Here is a 17,166-nt window from a genome sequence, read left to right as displayed (position 1 = left end):
GCCACAACTTGTCAACAGAATGTCCGAATCACGTGCAAAAAAACCTTATTGTAAGGAGAATTTTCTTTTCTTTCCTAATACCCCCAAAACCTCTGCCTAGTTTGCCAGAAAGTCTCAAATATGTCACAAGACAGACCATCCACAATCATAGCAAAAAATACCGTGGTTCTGTTTTCCTTGAGAAAGACATCCAGCAGCTTCATGACTTCATCACAAATTTCGCACTCGACGGAACTTCCGATCTGAACATGATTTGTCTGAGCCACAGCAGCTAAAACAAAATGTGAAAATCAATTATCTATTACCTCACTGTCTTTTGCAAAACTAAAATAAATGGTTGGGGCAGTACTAAAAAGAGACATATTAAAAATTGCAGGATAGCAATCGGTTCTACATGTATTTGGCAAAAAATCACTTGGGAATGGCTTGTGGGAGCTTGTGAGGACTTGTGTGAGGACTTGCGAGGACCTGCAAAGGCTTGTGATGGACTTGCGAGGACCTTTAAAGGCTTGTAATGGACTTGGGAGAATTTGTAAGAGGACATATTCTTATGAGGACTGTTGAGATCTTGTATGAGAAATTTTGAGGACCTACAAAGACTTATGACTTGTAAAGACTTGTATGAGGATGTTTGAGGACATATAAGGTCTTTCAAAGACTTAAGAGGACTTGTGAATTTTTGTGAAGGACTTCCAAGGACCCGTATGAGGACTTGTGATGGACTCAACTACATCGCTGCCAAAACAAGAATATACTAAATGACCTCGCCTGTATGAGGACATGTACAAGGACTTGTGAAGAGTGGGGACTTTTGAGGCCTTCTATTAAGACTGATGAGGACATGTTCATGTATGAGGACTTTTGAGATCTTGTATGAGGACTTCTGAAGACTTTTAACGACGTGTAAAGATTTGTATGAGGACTTTTGGAGACACATGTACGACTCTCAAGGACCTGGGAGGACTTGTGTTGGACTTCTGGAGACGTATAAGGACTTCAGAGGACTTCAGAGGAGTTGTGAAATATTGTGATGAAATTCAAAGGACATGTGTAAGGACTTGTGATAGACTCAACTGCATCACTACCTAACTAAGAATATACATATAGCCTGACCTGTATGGGGACATGTACGGGGACTTGTGAGGAAGTGAGGACTTTTGAGGCCTTGTATCAAGACTCAAGAGGGCCTGTGGACTTCTTTGAGCCTGTGTGAAGACTTGTGGGGATTGGTATGATGACTTGTAAATACTTTTGAGGACTTGTCAAGGCGTGTGGTGGACTTCAGAGTAATTGTATGAGGATATGTTCATGTATGAGGACTTTTGAGATCTTGTATGAGAATTTCTGAAGACTTTTAAGGACGTGTAAAGACTTGTATGAGGACTTTTGGGGACACATGTACGACTCTCAAGGACCTGGGAAGAATTGTGAAATCTTGTGATGGACTTCCATGGACTTGAATGGGGACTTGTGTGGACTTGTGAGGACTTGTGATGGACTCAACTACATCAAACCAAGAATATAATACTGACAAAATATCAGGGTTTTTTGAAGGGGTATAACTTACCTTTTGCACTGGTGCAAAGTTGGATAAGTTTACAAATCTGGTCAGGAGGGTATGTATCCAGAAGTTGCAAGATCTCAGGAACGTACTCTTTCACAAACATATCACACTCTGTTTTGTACTTTGAGGGTAAGACACCGCAGATATTGTCCAAGAAATGTTCAACATCCGCCTGCAAAGAATGAAAAGGTAGCCGGAACAGGGGTTGTGACATTTAGTTTTTAAAAGGTTTTTATAAATGGGAATAAATATGTGTTTGGCCTGTATTAAAACAAGTAGGTTTATAACTGGCTAGGTGCTTGGATGCTGATAATGTCCTTGGATCTGTGAGAACATGTATGAGGACTTGAGATGGACTTGTATAAAGACTCTTGGAGGCTTGTGAGGACAACTTAGTGCTTGTGAGGACCGGCCAAGCACATATTTATTCCTTTAGTTATACATGAAGATTATGAAAGATAGACACCAAAACAAAGTACCTTAGTTCTATTCTTCTTGAGAAAGGCATCAAGCAGGCCTGTTACATATTCACAAATCTCACACTCGATGGCATTTCCAACCAGAACAGGACGTGACTGAGCCACGGGAGCTAAAAACAAAACAAGAAAAGCAATCATTTATTACCCCATTAAAAGTTTAGATGTGGGCGGCTGCTTTTTATTTGAAAATTGAATGCTTTTCTTTCAAAAGTAGCACAATTGAAGGGTGGCAAATGGTGCTGAATGTATTCAGCCAAAATCGCATATGACTGGCATAAAAGGGCTTGTGAGGACTTGTATGAGGACTTGTTAGGACTTATGAGGGCCTGTTTGAGGAACTGTGAGAACATGTATGAGGAATTGTGATGGAATTGCATATTTGGCTTGTGAGGACAAGTTAGGCGAGCCATCAGATAACAGACCTTTCGGGTACCGGGTCCGGTATGCTAATTTCTTTCACCCCAATCGGTATGAAGCCAGAAGCCACCCGGTCACTGAAGCGTGACGCCCCAATCGGTCCAAATTGGTGACTCAGGGTTTCACAATAGGCAACATAAATTGAAGTCTGGCCATTGTTGGAGGATTCTTTGGCCCGCTGGGATTTCCAGTGGCAACTTCTATGAAGCTCATCACAGTCATTGTTGCCTACTGGAGGATTAGCGCGTCGCAAATTGGTTCCTTCATGATGAGCCAGAGCCATGGTGTGGAAGCCTGGTGGAGTTAATTCAAGCCAATCGGTTCCATGCAAGGTCCCAATCCCTTCAACATACTGGGCGGGCTTAACCCCGAACGGTCCGGGGAGGGATTCTAATTTGAGGGCTCGCCTTATGGCTTGTGAGGACTGATAAGGGCCTGTATGAGGAACTGTGAGAACATGTATGAGGACTTGTAACCAGACTTGTAAGGGCTTGTGAGGACGTGTTAGGGCTTTGGAGAACTTGTGAGGGACTGTATGAGGCCTGTGGACTTCTTTGAGCCAGTGTGTGAATACTTGTGGGGATTGGTATGATGACTTGTGAATACTTTTGAGGACTTGTCAAGGCGCGTGGTGGACTTGCGAGTAATTGTATGAGGATATGTTCATGTATGAGGACTTTTGAGATCTTGTATGAGGACTTCTGAAGACTTTTAAGGACGTGTAAAGACTTGTATGAGGACTTTTGGGGACACATGTACGACTCTCAAGGACCTGGGAGGACTTGTTAAATTTTGCGATGGACTTCCACAGACTTGAATGGGGACTTGTGAGGACTTGTGATGGACTCAACTACATCAAACCAAGAATATAATTCTGACAAAATATCAGGGTTTTTTTGAAGGGTTAAAACTTACCTTTTGCACTGCTGCTGCTGCAAAGTTTGATAAGTTTACAAATCTGGTCAGGAGGGTATGTATCCAGAAGTTGCAAGATCTCAGGAACGTACTCTTTCACAAACATATCACACTCTGTTTTGTACTGTGAGGGTAAGATATCGCAGATATTGTCCAAGAAATGTTCAACATCAGCCTGCAAAGAAAGAAAAGGTAGCCGGAACAGGGGTTGTGACATTTAGTTTTCAAAAGGTCTTTATGAATGGGAATAAATATGTGCTTGGCTGGTATTAAACAACTAGGTTTATAACTGGCTAGGAGCTTGGATACTGATAATGTCCTTGGAACTGTGAGAACATGTATGAGGACTTGAGATGGACTTGTATAAAGATTTGTGAGGGCTTGTGATGACAACTTAGGGCTTGTGAGGACCGACCAAGCACATATTTATTCCTTTAGTTATACATGAAAATTATGAAAGATAGACACCAAAACAAAGTACCTTAGTTCTATTCTTCTTGAGGAAGGCATCAAGCAGGCCCGTTACATATTCACAAATCTCACACTCGATGGCATTTTCAACCAGAACAGGCCGTGACTGAGCCACGGGAGCTAAAAACAAAACACGAAAAGCAATCGTTTATTACCCCATTAAAAGTTTAGATGTGGGCGGCTGCTTTTTATTTGAAAATTGAATGCTTTTCTTTCAAAAGTAGAATAATATAAAAGATGGGTGAACAGTACTTAAAAGATGCATCGTAGCACAATTGAAGGGTGGCAAATGGTGCTGAATGTATTCAGCCAAAATCGCATATGACTGGCATAAAAGGGCTTGTGAGGACTTGTATGAGGACTTGTTAGGACTTGTGAGGGCCTGTTTGAGGAACTGTGAGAACATGTATAAGGAATTGTGATGGAATTGCATATTTGGCTTGTGAGGACAAGTTATGGCTTGTGAGGACTGATAAGGGCCTGTATGAGGAACTGTGAGGACATGTATGAGAACTTGTAACCAGACTTGTAAGGGCTAGTGAGGACGTGTTAGGGCTTTGGAGGACTTGTGAGGGCTAGTATGAGGCCTGTGGACTTCTTTAAGCCTGTGTGAAGACTTGTGGGGATTGGTATGATGACTTGTGAATACTTTTGAGGACTTGTCAAGGCGCGTGGTGGACTTGCGAGTAATTGTATGAGGATATGTTCATGTATGAGGACTTTTGAAGACTTTTAAGGACGTGTAAAGACTTGTATGAGGACTTTTGGGGACACATGTACGACTCTCAAGGACCTGGGAGGACTTGTGAAATCTTGCGATGGACTTCCACAGACTTGAATGGGGACGTGTGAGGACTTGTGATGGACTCAACGACATCAAACCAAGAATATAATACTGACAAAATATCAGGGGTTTTTTGAAGGGGTAAAACTTACCTTTTGCACTGCTGCAAAGTTTGATAAGTTTACAAATCTGGTCAGGAGGGTATGTATCCAAAAGTTGCAAGATCTCAGGAACGTACTCTTTCACAAACATATCACACTCTGTTTTGTACTGTGAGGGTAAGATATCGCAGATATTGTCCAAGAAATGTTCAACATCCGCCTGCAAAGAATGAAAAGGTAGCCAGAACATTTAGTTTTCAAAAGGTCTTTATGAATGGGAATAAATACGTGCTTGGCTGGTATTAAACAACTAGGTTTATAACTGGCTAGGGGCTTGGATGCTGATAATGTCCTTGGAACTGTGAGAACATGTGTGAGGACTTGAGATGGACTTGTATAAAGATTTGTGAGGGCTTGTGAGGACAACTTAAGGCTTGTGAGGACCGGCCAAGCACATATTTATCCCTTTAGTTATACATGAAGATCATGAAAGAGACACCAAAACAAAGTACCTTGGTTCTATTCTCCTTAAGAAAGGCATCAAGCAGGCCCGTTACATATTCACAAATCTCACACTCGATGGCATTTCCAACCAGAACAGGATGTGACTGAGCCACGGGACCTAAAAATAAAATACGAAAAGCAATCATTTATTACCCTATTAAAAGTTTTGATGTGGGCAGCTGCTTTTTATTTGAAAACTGTATGCTTTTCTTTCACAAGTAGAATAAAAGATGGGTGAACTAAAAAAGATGCATTGTAGCACGCGCAATTGGTTCTGAATGCATTTGGCCAAAAATCACATATGACTGGCAGATAAGGGCTTGTGAGGACTTGTGTGAGGACTTGTATGAGGACTTGTTAGGACTTGTGAGAGCCTGTTTGAGGAACTGTGAGAGGACTTGTGATGGACTTGTACAAGGACTTGTAAGGGCTTGTGAGGACTTGAGAGGGCCTTTAAGAGGACTTGTGGCCTTGTGAGGACTTGTGAGGACCTGTTTGAGGACCAGTCAGGATTTGGGAGGGCCTGTTTGACTTCTAGCTTGTAAGGACGTGCAATTGTGAGGGCTTGTGAGGACTTACATGTATGAGCCTCTATGACTTGCGAGGGCTAATTAGGCCTTGCGAGGAATTGTAAGAGCCTGTTTTAGGACTTGTGTGGACATTTAACGAACTGTATGAAGACCTTGTAGGAATTGTGAGGACCTATATAAGGCCTTGTTATGACCTCTCTGGTGACTTGTGAGGGCTTCTGACAACCTACGGACTTGTGAGGACTTATATTAGGATATGAGGACCTGTAGGACTTGTGAAAACCTAAATGAGAACTTGTCATTACACATATCAGGGCTTTTTGTGGAGTAATTCTTACCTTTGGAACTTGTGCAAAGTCCAAGCAATTTACAGATCTCATCGGTAGGATACGTAGACAACAGTTGCAAGATCTCAGGAACGTACTGTTTCACAAACATATCGCACTCTGTTTTGTACTGTGAGGGTAAGATATCGCAGATATGCACTAAGAAGTTCTCAATATCCGCCTGCAAGAGAAATCAAACAGTTTTGTTGAAACAGCTTTAAATGGTAACATCAAAAAGTCAGTCCTCGCATGTAATATATTGTTAGAGAGGGATTTTACTTGTAAAAAGTGATCTCAATATACCTTTTAAAGAAAAGAAGGAAAGGCTAACCCTTCAGTCACTGTAATGGCCAAAACTGCACTTGAATGCTGGCCGTGGGAACATATGGTGCTTATGCTCTTGAGCAAGGCACTTTACCATTATTGCTTTGTCCTTCGGATTGGACGTAAAGCCGTAGGTCGTGTGCGTTGTGTAATGCACGTTAAAGAACCCAGTAACACTTATCGCTAAGAGAAGGGGTTTGCCCCGGTGTTTCTGGCAGTGGCTGCTTAATGCGCCGCAGCACCTTGTAAACCCTTATAAGGTGCTACATAATGGGTCTCACATTTCTCATGTACTTCATTTACCTGTCTCTAACTTAGACATAATTTCCAGCGCCTTGAGTACCTAATTGTTGGTAGATACATGCACTATATAAGACTTCGGTATTATTATTATTATAATATGGGATGGTTTTGAGGGGGATACAAGAATGTATTGCACGAGCTGTAACAATATTGCATGAGTCAAAGACGAGTGCAATATATTCTTGTATCCCTGAAAAAAAGATGATCAATTTTATTATTATTACTTAATATTAGGCTGACTTGATCTAGTCTGAGTTTCTCCCGTTATCCACCGAGCCAAGAGTCCCCTGTATAATGTCTGATATGTCTAGACATGCAGATATATGCAAGCCATGCTCCAGCCAATCGAAGTCGACTTTACCAAATCGTGATGTCATTTCATTCCCAAATCAGGACCAAAACTGTGATTGGTCAATTCGAAACCAGTGTATTGTAATGCAACAACAGCCGCTCACGCATGTGTCACGTAACATAATAGCGCATGACCAGGGCCTTTGTTGCTGTATACACAGGGTTATTTCTATCCATGTCTAGATGCGACAAAGGTGAATGACGAAAGACCCGACATAGAAAGGGCCGCTAATTGGTCAAAACATAGAGGTCAAGATGCGTTTGTCTCGCCTAAGTAATCAGCGAATCCGCAACAAATAGATTTCAGGACGCTGTCTTTATTTCTCAAATTTCATTGAATTATTCTCTGCTTTACCGAAGAACATTTTGTGCCGCTCGAAGCTGCCATTTTGGTTGTTGACAACATGCGCAGATACCCTACAAGTACTGTGCGCTGCGTCCACATGAAAGCGCGATGGTACCGTGCATTTCGCTCTGTTGACTGGTTGACAACTGTGAATTTCTGTGCTCTAGGCTGTGTGGGCATCTTCGAAAATGACTGCAATATCAAAAATAATATTGCAGTCATCCGGGTACTTTTTACGAGAGCATACAATCATGACAATACGCTGATTTATTTTTTATTACTGGAAGCTTGATATAAATAATACTATTCCTTTTTGGCATTCAAAACTGGCACAGCACTGTATGGTTTTATACAGTATGTCCCAAAAAAGTGTCCGTCGACCTATTTTTAAAATAACAACAAAACCACCGATAGGATGCATGCGCAAAAGTGTTTGCGAAACCGGTCTTCGAATGCAAAGCTGTAATATTTGAGTTGTATGGTCGAGTAAGGTGTCCACCAACCAACCAACCCACCCACCCACCAACTAACAAACATAAGCAGCTCAAGCACACGGCATGTTTCACACCGCCGTCAGAAAAAGAGGACTTTACCTTGGTTGTGTTTTGCTTGAGAAAGCCTTCCAGCAGAGCCATTGTTTCTTCACAAATCTCACACTCGACAGAACTTCCGACCTGAACATGATTTGACTGAGCCAGTGAAGCTAGAAAAACAAAATGTCAAAATCAAATGCATTCAGCAAAAATCCCAATTTTTTTTTGGGGGGGGGGGGGTTCGGGTCCTTCAAACTATACAGGGTGGATAAAAAACACCCGAAACAGAGATATTATGGCTAATTGGAACAGAAGTAGGGCACATGTGAATCAAATGGAGATATCCTCTGTCAGGGTTGAATCTCCTCTGTAAAATGACCTGGTCATGTCATTATATTCAGGGTTGACTGAGCAGTGACCAATTTTATGAAAGGTCTATTTAGAGATTTGCGCAACTTTTCATGGTGAAATCAGTTTTTTTTTTTTTTAAACCATTTTTTGTCAATGCTGGTCGACAAACCAGCATTGAAAAAAAAAAAATTACACAGAGATACCACTGCTCTTGAAAATGTCAGCACACAAAGGTGCCCTTACAGTCATGTAAGGTATTTCATAATAATTTGGTAGTTTTGTTTTTTGATGTTTGCAAATGTTGTATATTCCCTTTAAACAATATGACAAATAACAAACAAATGCTTATTCAAAATAGTTCATATGATCACCCTGTGACTTGGCTTGGGACTGTGCAACTACACTGTGATTGACTTATGAGGACCTGTGAGGAAATCTGAGGACTTTTTAGGGTCTGTAGGGACTTGTGTTGACCTGTGATGGCTTGTAAGGACTTGTGATGGACTTGTGAGGGCTTGTGATGACTGGTGAGGGTTTTGTACTTTGTGTGGTCTCGTGAAGACCTGTATGAGGACATTTTGGGTCTGTGAGGACTTGTGTGGACCTGTGAGGACTCATGTGGACCTGTACTGTGAGGGCTTGTGAAGACTGGTGAGGGGTTGTAGGACCTTGTATGAGGAATTGCAAGGACTTGCAAAGACTAACGACAGACTTGTGTGGTTTCGTGAAGACATGTACCGTATGAGGACTTTTTAGGGTCTGTGAGGACTTGTGTGGATTTGTAAGGGGTTGTAAGGACTTGTGAGGGCTTGTGAAGACTGGTGAGGGTTTTGTACTGTTCATAGACTTGTGATGAATTGTGAGGGCTTGTACTGTGTGGACTTGTATAATGACTTGTTAGGACTTGCAAAGACTTACAATGGACTTGTGAGGTCTCGTGAAGACTGGTGAGGGTTTTGTACTTTGTGTGGTCTCGTGAAGACCTGTATGAGGACATTTTAGGGTCTGTGAGGACTTGTGTGGATGAGGACTCATGTTGACCTGTACTGTGAGGGTTTGTGAAGACTGGTGAGGGGTTGCACTGTTCATGGGATTGTGATGACTTGCGAGGGTTTGTAAGACCTTGTATGAGGACTTGTAAGGAATTGCAAAGACTTACGACGGACGTCTGTGGTCTCGTGAAGACATGTACCATATGAGGGCTTTTGAGGGTCTGTGAAGACTTGTGTGGACCTGTAAGGGCTTGTAAAGACTTGTGAGGGCTTGTGAAGACTGGTGAGGGTTTTGTACTGTTCATGGTCTTGTGATGACTTGTGAGGGCCTGTACTGTGAGGACTTGTATGATGACTTGTTAGGACTTGCAAAGACTTACGATGGACTTGTGAGGTCTCGTGAAGACCTGTATGAGGACTTGTGAGTAGTGGTGTGCATTTACGCATAGTACGGGAACCAGATACCCTATTGAAGTAAAACACGAGTACCCAGGTACCCATATAAGAAACCAAACCCCAATACTAAAATCCCAGAAGTTGTCTGAAGGGCTTTATATAGCTTCATGGTGTAAGCTGCAACTTTGACGAGCGTCATCTGTCGCATGTTAAAATGCACAAAAACATGAAATCTGTTTAGGTTTCCATCTTGCTGGTTTTCATTTTAAGAATTCCCAACAAATGGCATTCAAAACTTCTCTTTTTTAATTGTCCAACATCAGCAGTCGGGAACTCAAGTACCCGGTTCAGATCGCCCCAACTTGTGAGGACTTGTGATGGACTCACGTACATCGCTGCCAAATCAAGAATATATGAATGACATAATATCAGGGTTTTCTTGTGGAGTAGATCTTACCTTTAGAACTGGTGCAAAGTCCAAGCTCTTTACAGATCTGATCGGGAGGGAATGTTGCCAAAAGTTGCAAGATCTCAGGAACGTACTCTTTCACAAACATATCACACTCTGTTTTCAACTGTGACGGTAAGACAGCGCAGATATTCTCCAAGAAATGTTCAATATCCGTCTGAGAGATAGAAAAAAATAGCCGGAATGGTGGTTGTGAAATTTTGTTGAAAAAGAAACATTACATTTCATGAAACTCTGACAAAATTGTATGTTTTATTTATCACCTTGAGTGTAAAGAACGCCATGGTCCAGTGATACGGTGTTTGACTCACGCATGATGGTGCGTGGGTTCGAATCCTGCCAGGAACATGGTGTTTGTGCCCTTGGGTAAGACGCTTAGAATAGCTACAATTGCCTCTCTCCACCCAGGAGTATCAATGGGTACCCGTGAGGGTCGAAGACTTTTTGTTGGTACCACTTGTCCTAAATTGCATAATTTTGTACACACTATCACTGTTTTGGGCCAAACAATGAGTAAGGTTGGACTGCTAAGAAATTTCTGTTCTGATCAGTCGTAATTTGAGCAAGATATGCCCAGTACTTTTTGAGTTAAATAGGGGGACTTTCTTTTTTGGTTGAGTGTATCACACTGTAGTTGCCATGGATCAACCAATCAGTATCGAGGATTCAAGTTTGCTTGAAAATAAAAGTATATTCACCAGATGTGTAAGGACTGTTCTTTTGAGGACTGACTTCGCGTTCACTTTTGAACCGGCCTCACTGTAACTTGTAAACTTAATCAGTCATAGACCATTAAAGATGGGCATCCATAAAAATACCTTGGTTGCGTTTTCCTTGATTAAGACATCAAGTAGGTCCATGACATATTCACAAATATCGCACTGGACAGAACTTCCAACATGAACAAGATTTGTCTGAACGAGAGGAGCTGAAAACAAAAGAAACAACGATATTTTACTTTTAGATATTTTTTTGGCCTGTGTGTAGAGAGTTCAGAAATTGTCGCCCTGTTTGTAATTCTGAAAATAAATTACCTAACAAAACTTGCATAATTATATGCATATACATGTATGCTGTATTTGTATATATTGGAATTCAGTGTTTTTTGAAGCAGTTATTTTTGAACATGAAAATAAAATATAAAGTCATCTATCTTTGGAACATTTTGTGGGTTTTCTTTATCATGCTGCTTGTAAAGCAAGTCATGGCTTGTGATTTGACTAGTGATTTGACTTGAGGCATGATTTGTGATTTGACTTGTGATTTAACTTGTGACCTGACTTGTTATTTGACTTGTGATTTGACTTGTGATTTGACTTTTGATTTGACTTGTGATTTGACTTGTGATTTGACTTGTGATTTGAAGTGTGATTTGACAAGTTTGCGATTTGAACTTGTGATATGACCTGGAATTTGACTTGTGATTTGACTTGTTATTTGACTTGTGATTTGACTGGAGATTTGACTGGAGATTTGACTTGTGACTTGACCTGTGATTTGACTAGTGATTTGGCTTGTGATTTGACTTGCGAATTTAACTTGTGATTTGACTTGTGATTTAACCTGGGATTTGACTTATGAATTGACTTGTGATTTGACCTGGGATTTGACTTATGATTTGACTTGTGATGTGACTTGTGATTTGACCTGGGATTTGACTTGTGCAGTGCTTTGACTTGTAATTTGAAATGTGAACTGATATGAAATTGACTTGTGATTTGACTTATAACTTGACTCACGACTCACTTATGAATTGACCTGTGTTTCCAGCTGTACTTAACTGGATGACAAACTTTGTTGAAAAGAACATAAAACGACTGGTACGTACCACTTGAGCTGGTGCACACCCCCAAGTATTGGCAGATCCCATTTGCGGGAATCGACTTCAGCAGATCAATAATCGCCGTGGTGTACTTTGTGACGAAAGCATCGCATGCATCCTTCAAACTCGAGGGCAGGACATTACAGATGTTGTCCAGAAATTTCTCGATGTCTTTCTGCACATGACGATCAACAACAAATGGAAAATGATGAGTTTATAGGAGGATGTAAAGCCCAGTTCGCCCTGGTCTTCAACAAATTTTCACATTGCATGTTTTAACTATTCCAACCCAAAAACCTCACTTTTTTTATGTCTCCGATACCAAAAAATCTTTGTTTTCGGCACAAACGCATCCGCTTTGTGAGCAAACTGGCTCCGCTCCATACAATATCGACACTGATTGTGGGGTGGGGAACCAGCTCACCTCGCCATAATGGAATCATAATTCAAAAGTGAACAATTAAATTTAAAAACTAAACATGGCCCAATTTTTTTTCAGTCCATGTCTCATTTTAAGTTTATAACTTTTTTATTGCCAAAAAAAGAAAATCTCAGCAAAGAAATTTGTTTCTCAGGATGCAGAGTTGTAACCAAGTAATTTTTTTTCAAGTCAAGTCCCAAGTCAGATTTTAGCAAGTCAACTCAAGTCTCGAGTCATTTTGAAAAAAATATTAGATGCACATACAACGTACGGGGACCAGTTTATGTGTTCGACGACGGAGCCGGGGTAGAGATGGAAATAGAGTTGATCACAGCATGCATTATGTAGGCCTAAGAAGATTTTAAAAAATCATACTTTTCAAACATCTTCTCTCAAACACCTTGTATCTGAAGAGTTTAAAAACGCATTTTGATATAATATTTTCAAACTTGTTCCATCATGTTGAATGTTTGAAGGATGTCTGACAAAATGTCCTTTCGAACGTTTCCGTTTAATGCATGGTGTGATTTTTTAATTTTTTGTATTGTGGATTGGGGGTAGCAGCCGTTTTCCAATCGTTTAAACCCTAGTTGTATTTAGCACGCTTACGTTAAACCACTCAATGTGTACCTGTAGCCTATGGGCTCTATGGATATGACCGCTCTATAACAACGGATGGTACTAAGACTAGGCACGGCACAAACTTCGCCATAACACACGCATAGTGCTAGTCGTGTACATGACGTGTGGCAGGCTCAGGATGCCCAGCTATCGCATGCTGGTTGCTAATTCGCTATGTCATGTATGTATATCTGCATTCTTTGCAACCGATTATACTAGTGCATTTTTTCGTAACTTTAAAAACACTTAAATGTCAGCAAGTCAAATTTATTCGAGTCAAGTCAAGTCACAAGTCATATTTTTGTTCAAGTCAAGTCAAGTCTCAAGTCATTTTCCCCAAATCAAGTCAAGTCACAAGTCAAAAAAATAGCGACTCGAGTCCGACTTGAGTCCGAGTCAGCGACTCAAGTCAACAACACTGTCAGGATGAAACTCCAAAAAAGCACAGAGAACGCAACTTTAAAGCTGATTTCTCACATTTTTTAAAACCTCACTGTTGTCATCAGCAACAAATAATTGTTTTGTGAACTTTTAGAAAACAAAACTGACCACTCTTGAGATGAAAAAAAAACAGTGATAACTGCATTTTTCAAGATATGCTACTCTAGCCTCTTTTTATTTTTTTTTCAAGAAAAGTATCTGATAAATTGAAATATTTGAAATTGATAAATACAACGCTGTACCTCCGTAGCGTTCTTCTTCAACAGAACTTCAATTTCTCCCATCACAAGTTTACAAACTTCGCACTCAAGTGCGTTACCAACTTGTGTATTCTCTGGCACTGGCTTGGCAGCTGATTGAACAAAAAAAAACAGACAAAGAAAACTATTGATGAGGTGTATAAAAGGGTTTGGATGCTGGAGTGCGCTCTTGATGACACTGGTATGAAAGCACTAGGGAATTGAAGCCTTCACTTGGAGAAGTATCCGACGTTAGGCTTTTTAAAGTACAGACTACCGAAAGTGGACATGCTACATGTATGTTATTTCGTTAATAGCGTTTTCATGAAGGGATGAATTAGGCCCCCCCCCAAAAAAAAACCCCCCACAAATCTAAGTTCTTTTTTCGGCCGAAATCACTGAAGTGAACAGCAACAAACATTTTCGCGAATGTTTTTGGGTAAAATTTGGTTTAAATCAACAAAATCATGACACTCAATGTAGGGAAAATTTCACCTGCAGTGTTCACGAAGAGACAAATTCAAACTCTATCATGTTGCAATATGGGGCAAAAACAACGCGTGTGTAGACTTTAAGTTTTCACAAAGAGATGAACCGAGCCTGTGTGCAGGGTAAAACAACGCACACGTGGAATTTTAGGTTTTCACAAAGAGACGAATTCGCACAAACTGGTTCGGGCAATGGGTATTGGCAGTTTGCCAAAACAACAAACGGTTGGGGGTTTGGGGTTTTTACGAACAGACAAATCTCTCCGGAGATTATTCTCTGCCATCAACTGGTCTATTGAACTGTAAATATAATGGGTACATCTTTTAAGTTTAACATCTCAGCTTACTTTCTGAATCAAAAATTAGTCGGCATGTGCTCCAAAAAAAGGCAAAATCATTTCAAAAAGTGACCAACTTATCACCCGTTTTTCTCAAAACCACTGTTCAACACCCAGTGGCCCAATTTGTCCCTTCGTAAAAACGCAGACGATTTGACAACTTCGCTGAACAATGCAAAATATAGAATGTATTAAATCACCCGACCCACAGATTCTGTATCTTGATTGGCCGAGAGCTAAGACTTGTGGGGACTTTTGCGGTCTCGTGATGCACTTGACTTAAATGTTTGTAAGTTACAATGACTTTTTAAAAATAAACCAAAAAAACCTGATTCTGCATCTAAATATAGTACAAAATTTCCCTTTGACCTAGTAATAATGGGTTCTTATATAGCGCTTTTAACTAAGATCAAAGCACTTTACAATATTATTACCCCCGATCATTGGGCCAATTGAACATTCCAAATACCATCTCAGCTCCCTGGGGAGTATACAGCTCGATGCTGCCTGTTAGGCGCAAGAAAGCTAATTCAATCACATAACCATCTCTGCCCTCACAGGTACCCATTTACTCCTGGGTGGAGAGAAGCAATGAGTGACAAAGTGCCTTGCCCAAGGGCACAGGCACCATAACCCCAGGCTGGACTCGAACCCACAACCTGCAGAATTACCCGCAGACCACAAATTCAATGCCCCAGCTAGACCACGAGGCCACGGCACTGCACGTAACCTACCTGCTGTGCACACTCCAATCCCTTTGCAGAGCATGTCGACTGGTTTTCCTGACAGCAAGTACCCTGCCACGTCGCTGCGATACTGTATCATGAATTCGAGGCAGCCCTTCACGTTGCCCCCTATCAAGAGACACACTGCGTCCAGCGCGTAGCCAACCTGTTGCTAAATATTCATCATCGAAAAAAAGAAAGATAATCAAAACAACAATAAGCATTTCAGCTATTTAATTAAACATGGCGTTTGAGATTGGCATCCCATGTTCACACTGAATTAAATCATTCCCAAGACTTGAGTTAAGGACATGATAAGTTTGATGTTTGAAACAATGAAGAGTAAATACATCCAACTTATTTACTGTTTGACAACTTTGCGCCAGGATTATTTTTTCCAACAATTTAGACTTTCGCAAAAGGCTAAAATTTCCAGCCAACTTCTGATGAACAGCCAAATGCCACAAATACTGATTCGCAAGAGTTATTTCAACAGTATTTGCACGATATTTCTTCGGTCTGCCTCCACAAACTTCACAGACTTTGTGTGTGTGTACAAAAGGCACGAGGGATAAGCGTGTTTAGACGTCACCCAGAGGTGAGTCGAGGCAATCTTAACGATGGGAACTGGTAAAGTCATTTTGAAGGAGCCTAGCGTCTAGTAAATGGAACATTAATGTGACAGTTATACAATACAAACCCCATGTTGTTTTTGAATTACGTAATCATTTTCTATAATACAAATTGGCGAGCGCCCTCTTGATATCGAGTTCGCAATTGCGTAATTCTAGCCTTAAATATTGAAACTACCAAGGCATGTAATGATGGGGTATTCATTGTCACATTATATACCTGGGTAACGTGCGGTTTGATCACTTGAACGAGGTAAGCCTTGACGCGTTGGCACTCCAAACAGTCAAAGATGTCATCAAAACGGTCCTGCGCCGACACTGTATGCAGGCAACACAGAGAATTCAATTTCAATTCAATAAACATTTATTTCCACTCTGTGGAGGCAGCATCCTAATAAGCCGAAGCTTGTGGTGGATGTGCCCAACAATACCAGACAAAACAAGACAAACAACACTCACTATAGAATTGAGAAATAATAACAATAGTTAAATTTGTAACAGCTACACAAAGTAGACACGACAATAAACAACATTTCAATAACGGCTAAATCAACTTAACGTAATAATGAATCAGGCTCTCTGAGAATTAAGTAGGAATGGTTTTAGTTTATATTTGAATGTAATCTCGATAAGTCAAACTCTGATAACTCAAAACAACTGTTAATTCAAACAAAGAATCCATTCCCTTTAGTAGCATAATGATGATATACAACCCTGCATAACTCAAAACTCTGCTTAAGTCAAATTTTGAGCATGTTCCCTTGAGGTTTACTTATCGAGATTTCACTGTACTTGAAGGGCAATTAGTTATGGACAGTGAAAGGTCATTCCAAATTTTTGGTCCAGAGAAAGAAATGGTATGTTAGTAGTAGTAACATTTATTTCAATGATGTCATTCATTACAATTACCGGTATGTACAAACATGTATACATTAGAAAAAGTCACTAGTATAATATTAGATAGATATGTACACAGTGATTAATTATAAAGTGTGAAATTAGATGACAACATTTAGGTATAAGGTTAAGCAGAACGCTTTTGTGCCCTTACCTATGGACAAACATACGACCAAAGGACTAACAAAACAATACGTGAGACAGACAGGAGAAAGAGATGTTCTGACTTGAGGTATATGTCATTTGGATGAGGACCTAGTATAGTCAGTCAGTGCGATAGGTAACCAGTTTAAGTCACAAGTGACAGTCAATCAGTGAGATAGGTAACCAGTCTAATTAACAAGTCTGTGAGATAGGTAACCAGTCTAAGTCACAAGTGACCGTGA

The 17,166-nt window shown here is 40.5% G+C and overlaps 1 protein-coding gene across 9 annotated transcripts in view; it reads right to left on the bottom strand.

Moving 5' to 3' along the window:
* Window positions 1-17,166, bottom strand: part of LOC119731463 — a 111,830-nt gene that overhangs the window by 25,871 nt on the left and 68,793 nt on the right. For 4 of the 9 annotated variants that reach the window (XM_038204631.1, XM_038204632.1, XM_038204634.1 and 1 more), the window contains 15 exons: window positions 16,104-16,201; window positions 15,261-15,423; window positions 13,704-13,813; window positions 11,985-12,153; window positions 10,975-11,084; window positions 10,145-10,313; window positions 8,009-8,118; window positions 6,104-6,272; window positions 5,244-5,353; window positions 4,783-4,951; window positions 3,857-3,966; window positions 3,376-3,550; window positions 2,044-2,153; window positions 1,568-1,736; window positions 162-271 (listed from right to left, as the gene is read on the bottom strand). In XM_038204631.1, coding sequence (XP_038060559.1) covers window positions 162-271; window positions 1,568-1,736; window positions 2,044-2,153; window positions 3,376-3,550; window positions 3,857-3,966; window positions 4,783-4,951; window positions 5,244-5,353; window positions 6,104-6,272; window positions 8,009-8,118; window positions 10,145-10,313; window positions 10,975-11,084; window positions 11,985-12,153; window positions 13,704-13,813; window positions 15,261-15,423; window positions 16,104-16,201 — 2,051 coding nt within the window. The remainder of the gene's footprint in view (window positions 1-161; window positions 272-1,567; window positions 1,737-2,043; window positions 2,154-3,375; window positions 3,551-3,856; window positions 3,967-4,782; window positions 4,952-5,243; window positions 5,354-6,103; window positions 6,273-8,008; window positions 8,119-10,144; window positions 10,314-10,974; window positions 11,085-11,984; window positions 12,154-13,703; window positions 13,814-15,260; window positions 15,424-16,103; window positions 16,202-17,166) is intronic. The other 5 variants (XM_038204637.1, XM_038204638.1, XM_038204636.1 and 2 more) reach the window with 5 other exon arrangements.

The sequence above is a fragment of the Patiria miniata genome, unplaced genomic scaffold, assembly GCF_015706575.1.
Source record: "Patiria miniata isolate m_02_andy unplaced genomic scaffold, ASM1570657v1 HiC_scaffold_23, whole genome shotgun sequence".
Taxonomy (NCBI): Eukaryota; Metazoa; Echinodermata; class Asteroidea; order Valvatida; family Asterinidae; genus Patiria; species Patiria miniata.
Note: the sequence above shows the minus strand (reverse complement) of the source record. Positions and strands in the feature narration are given on the sequence as shown.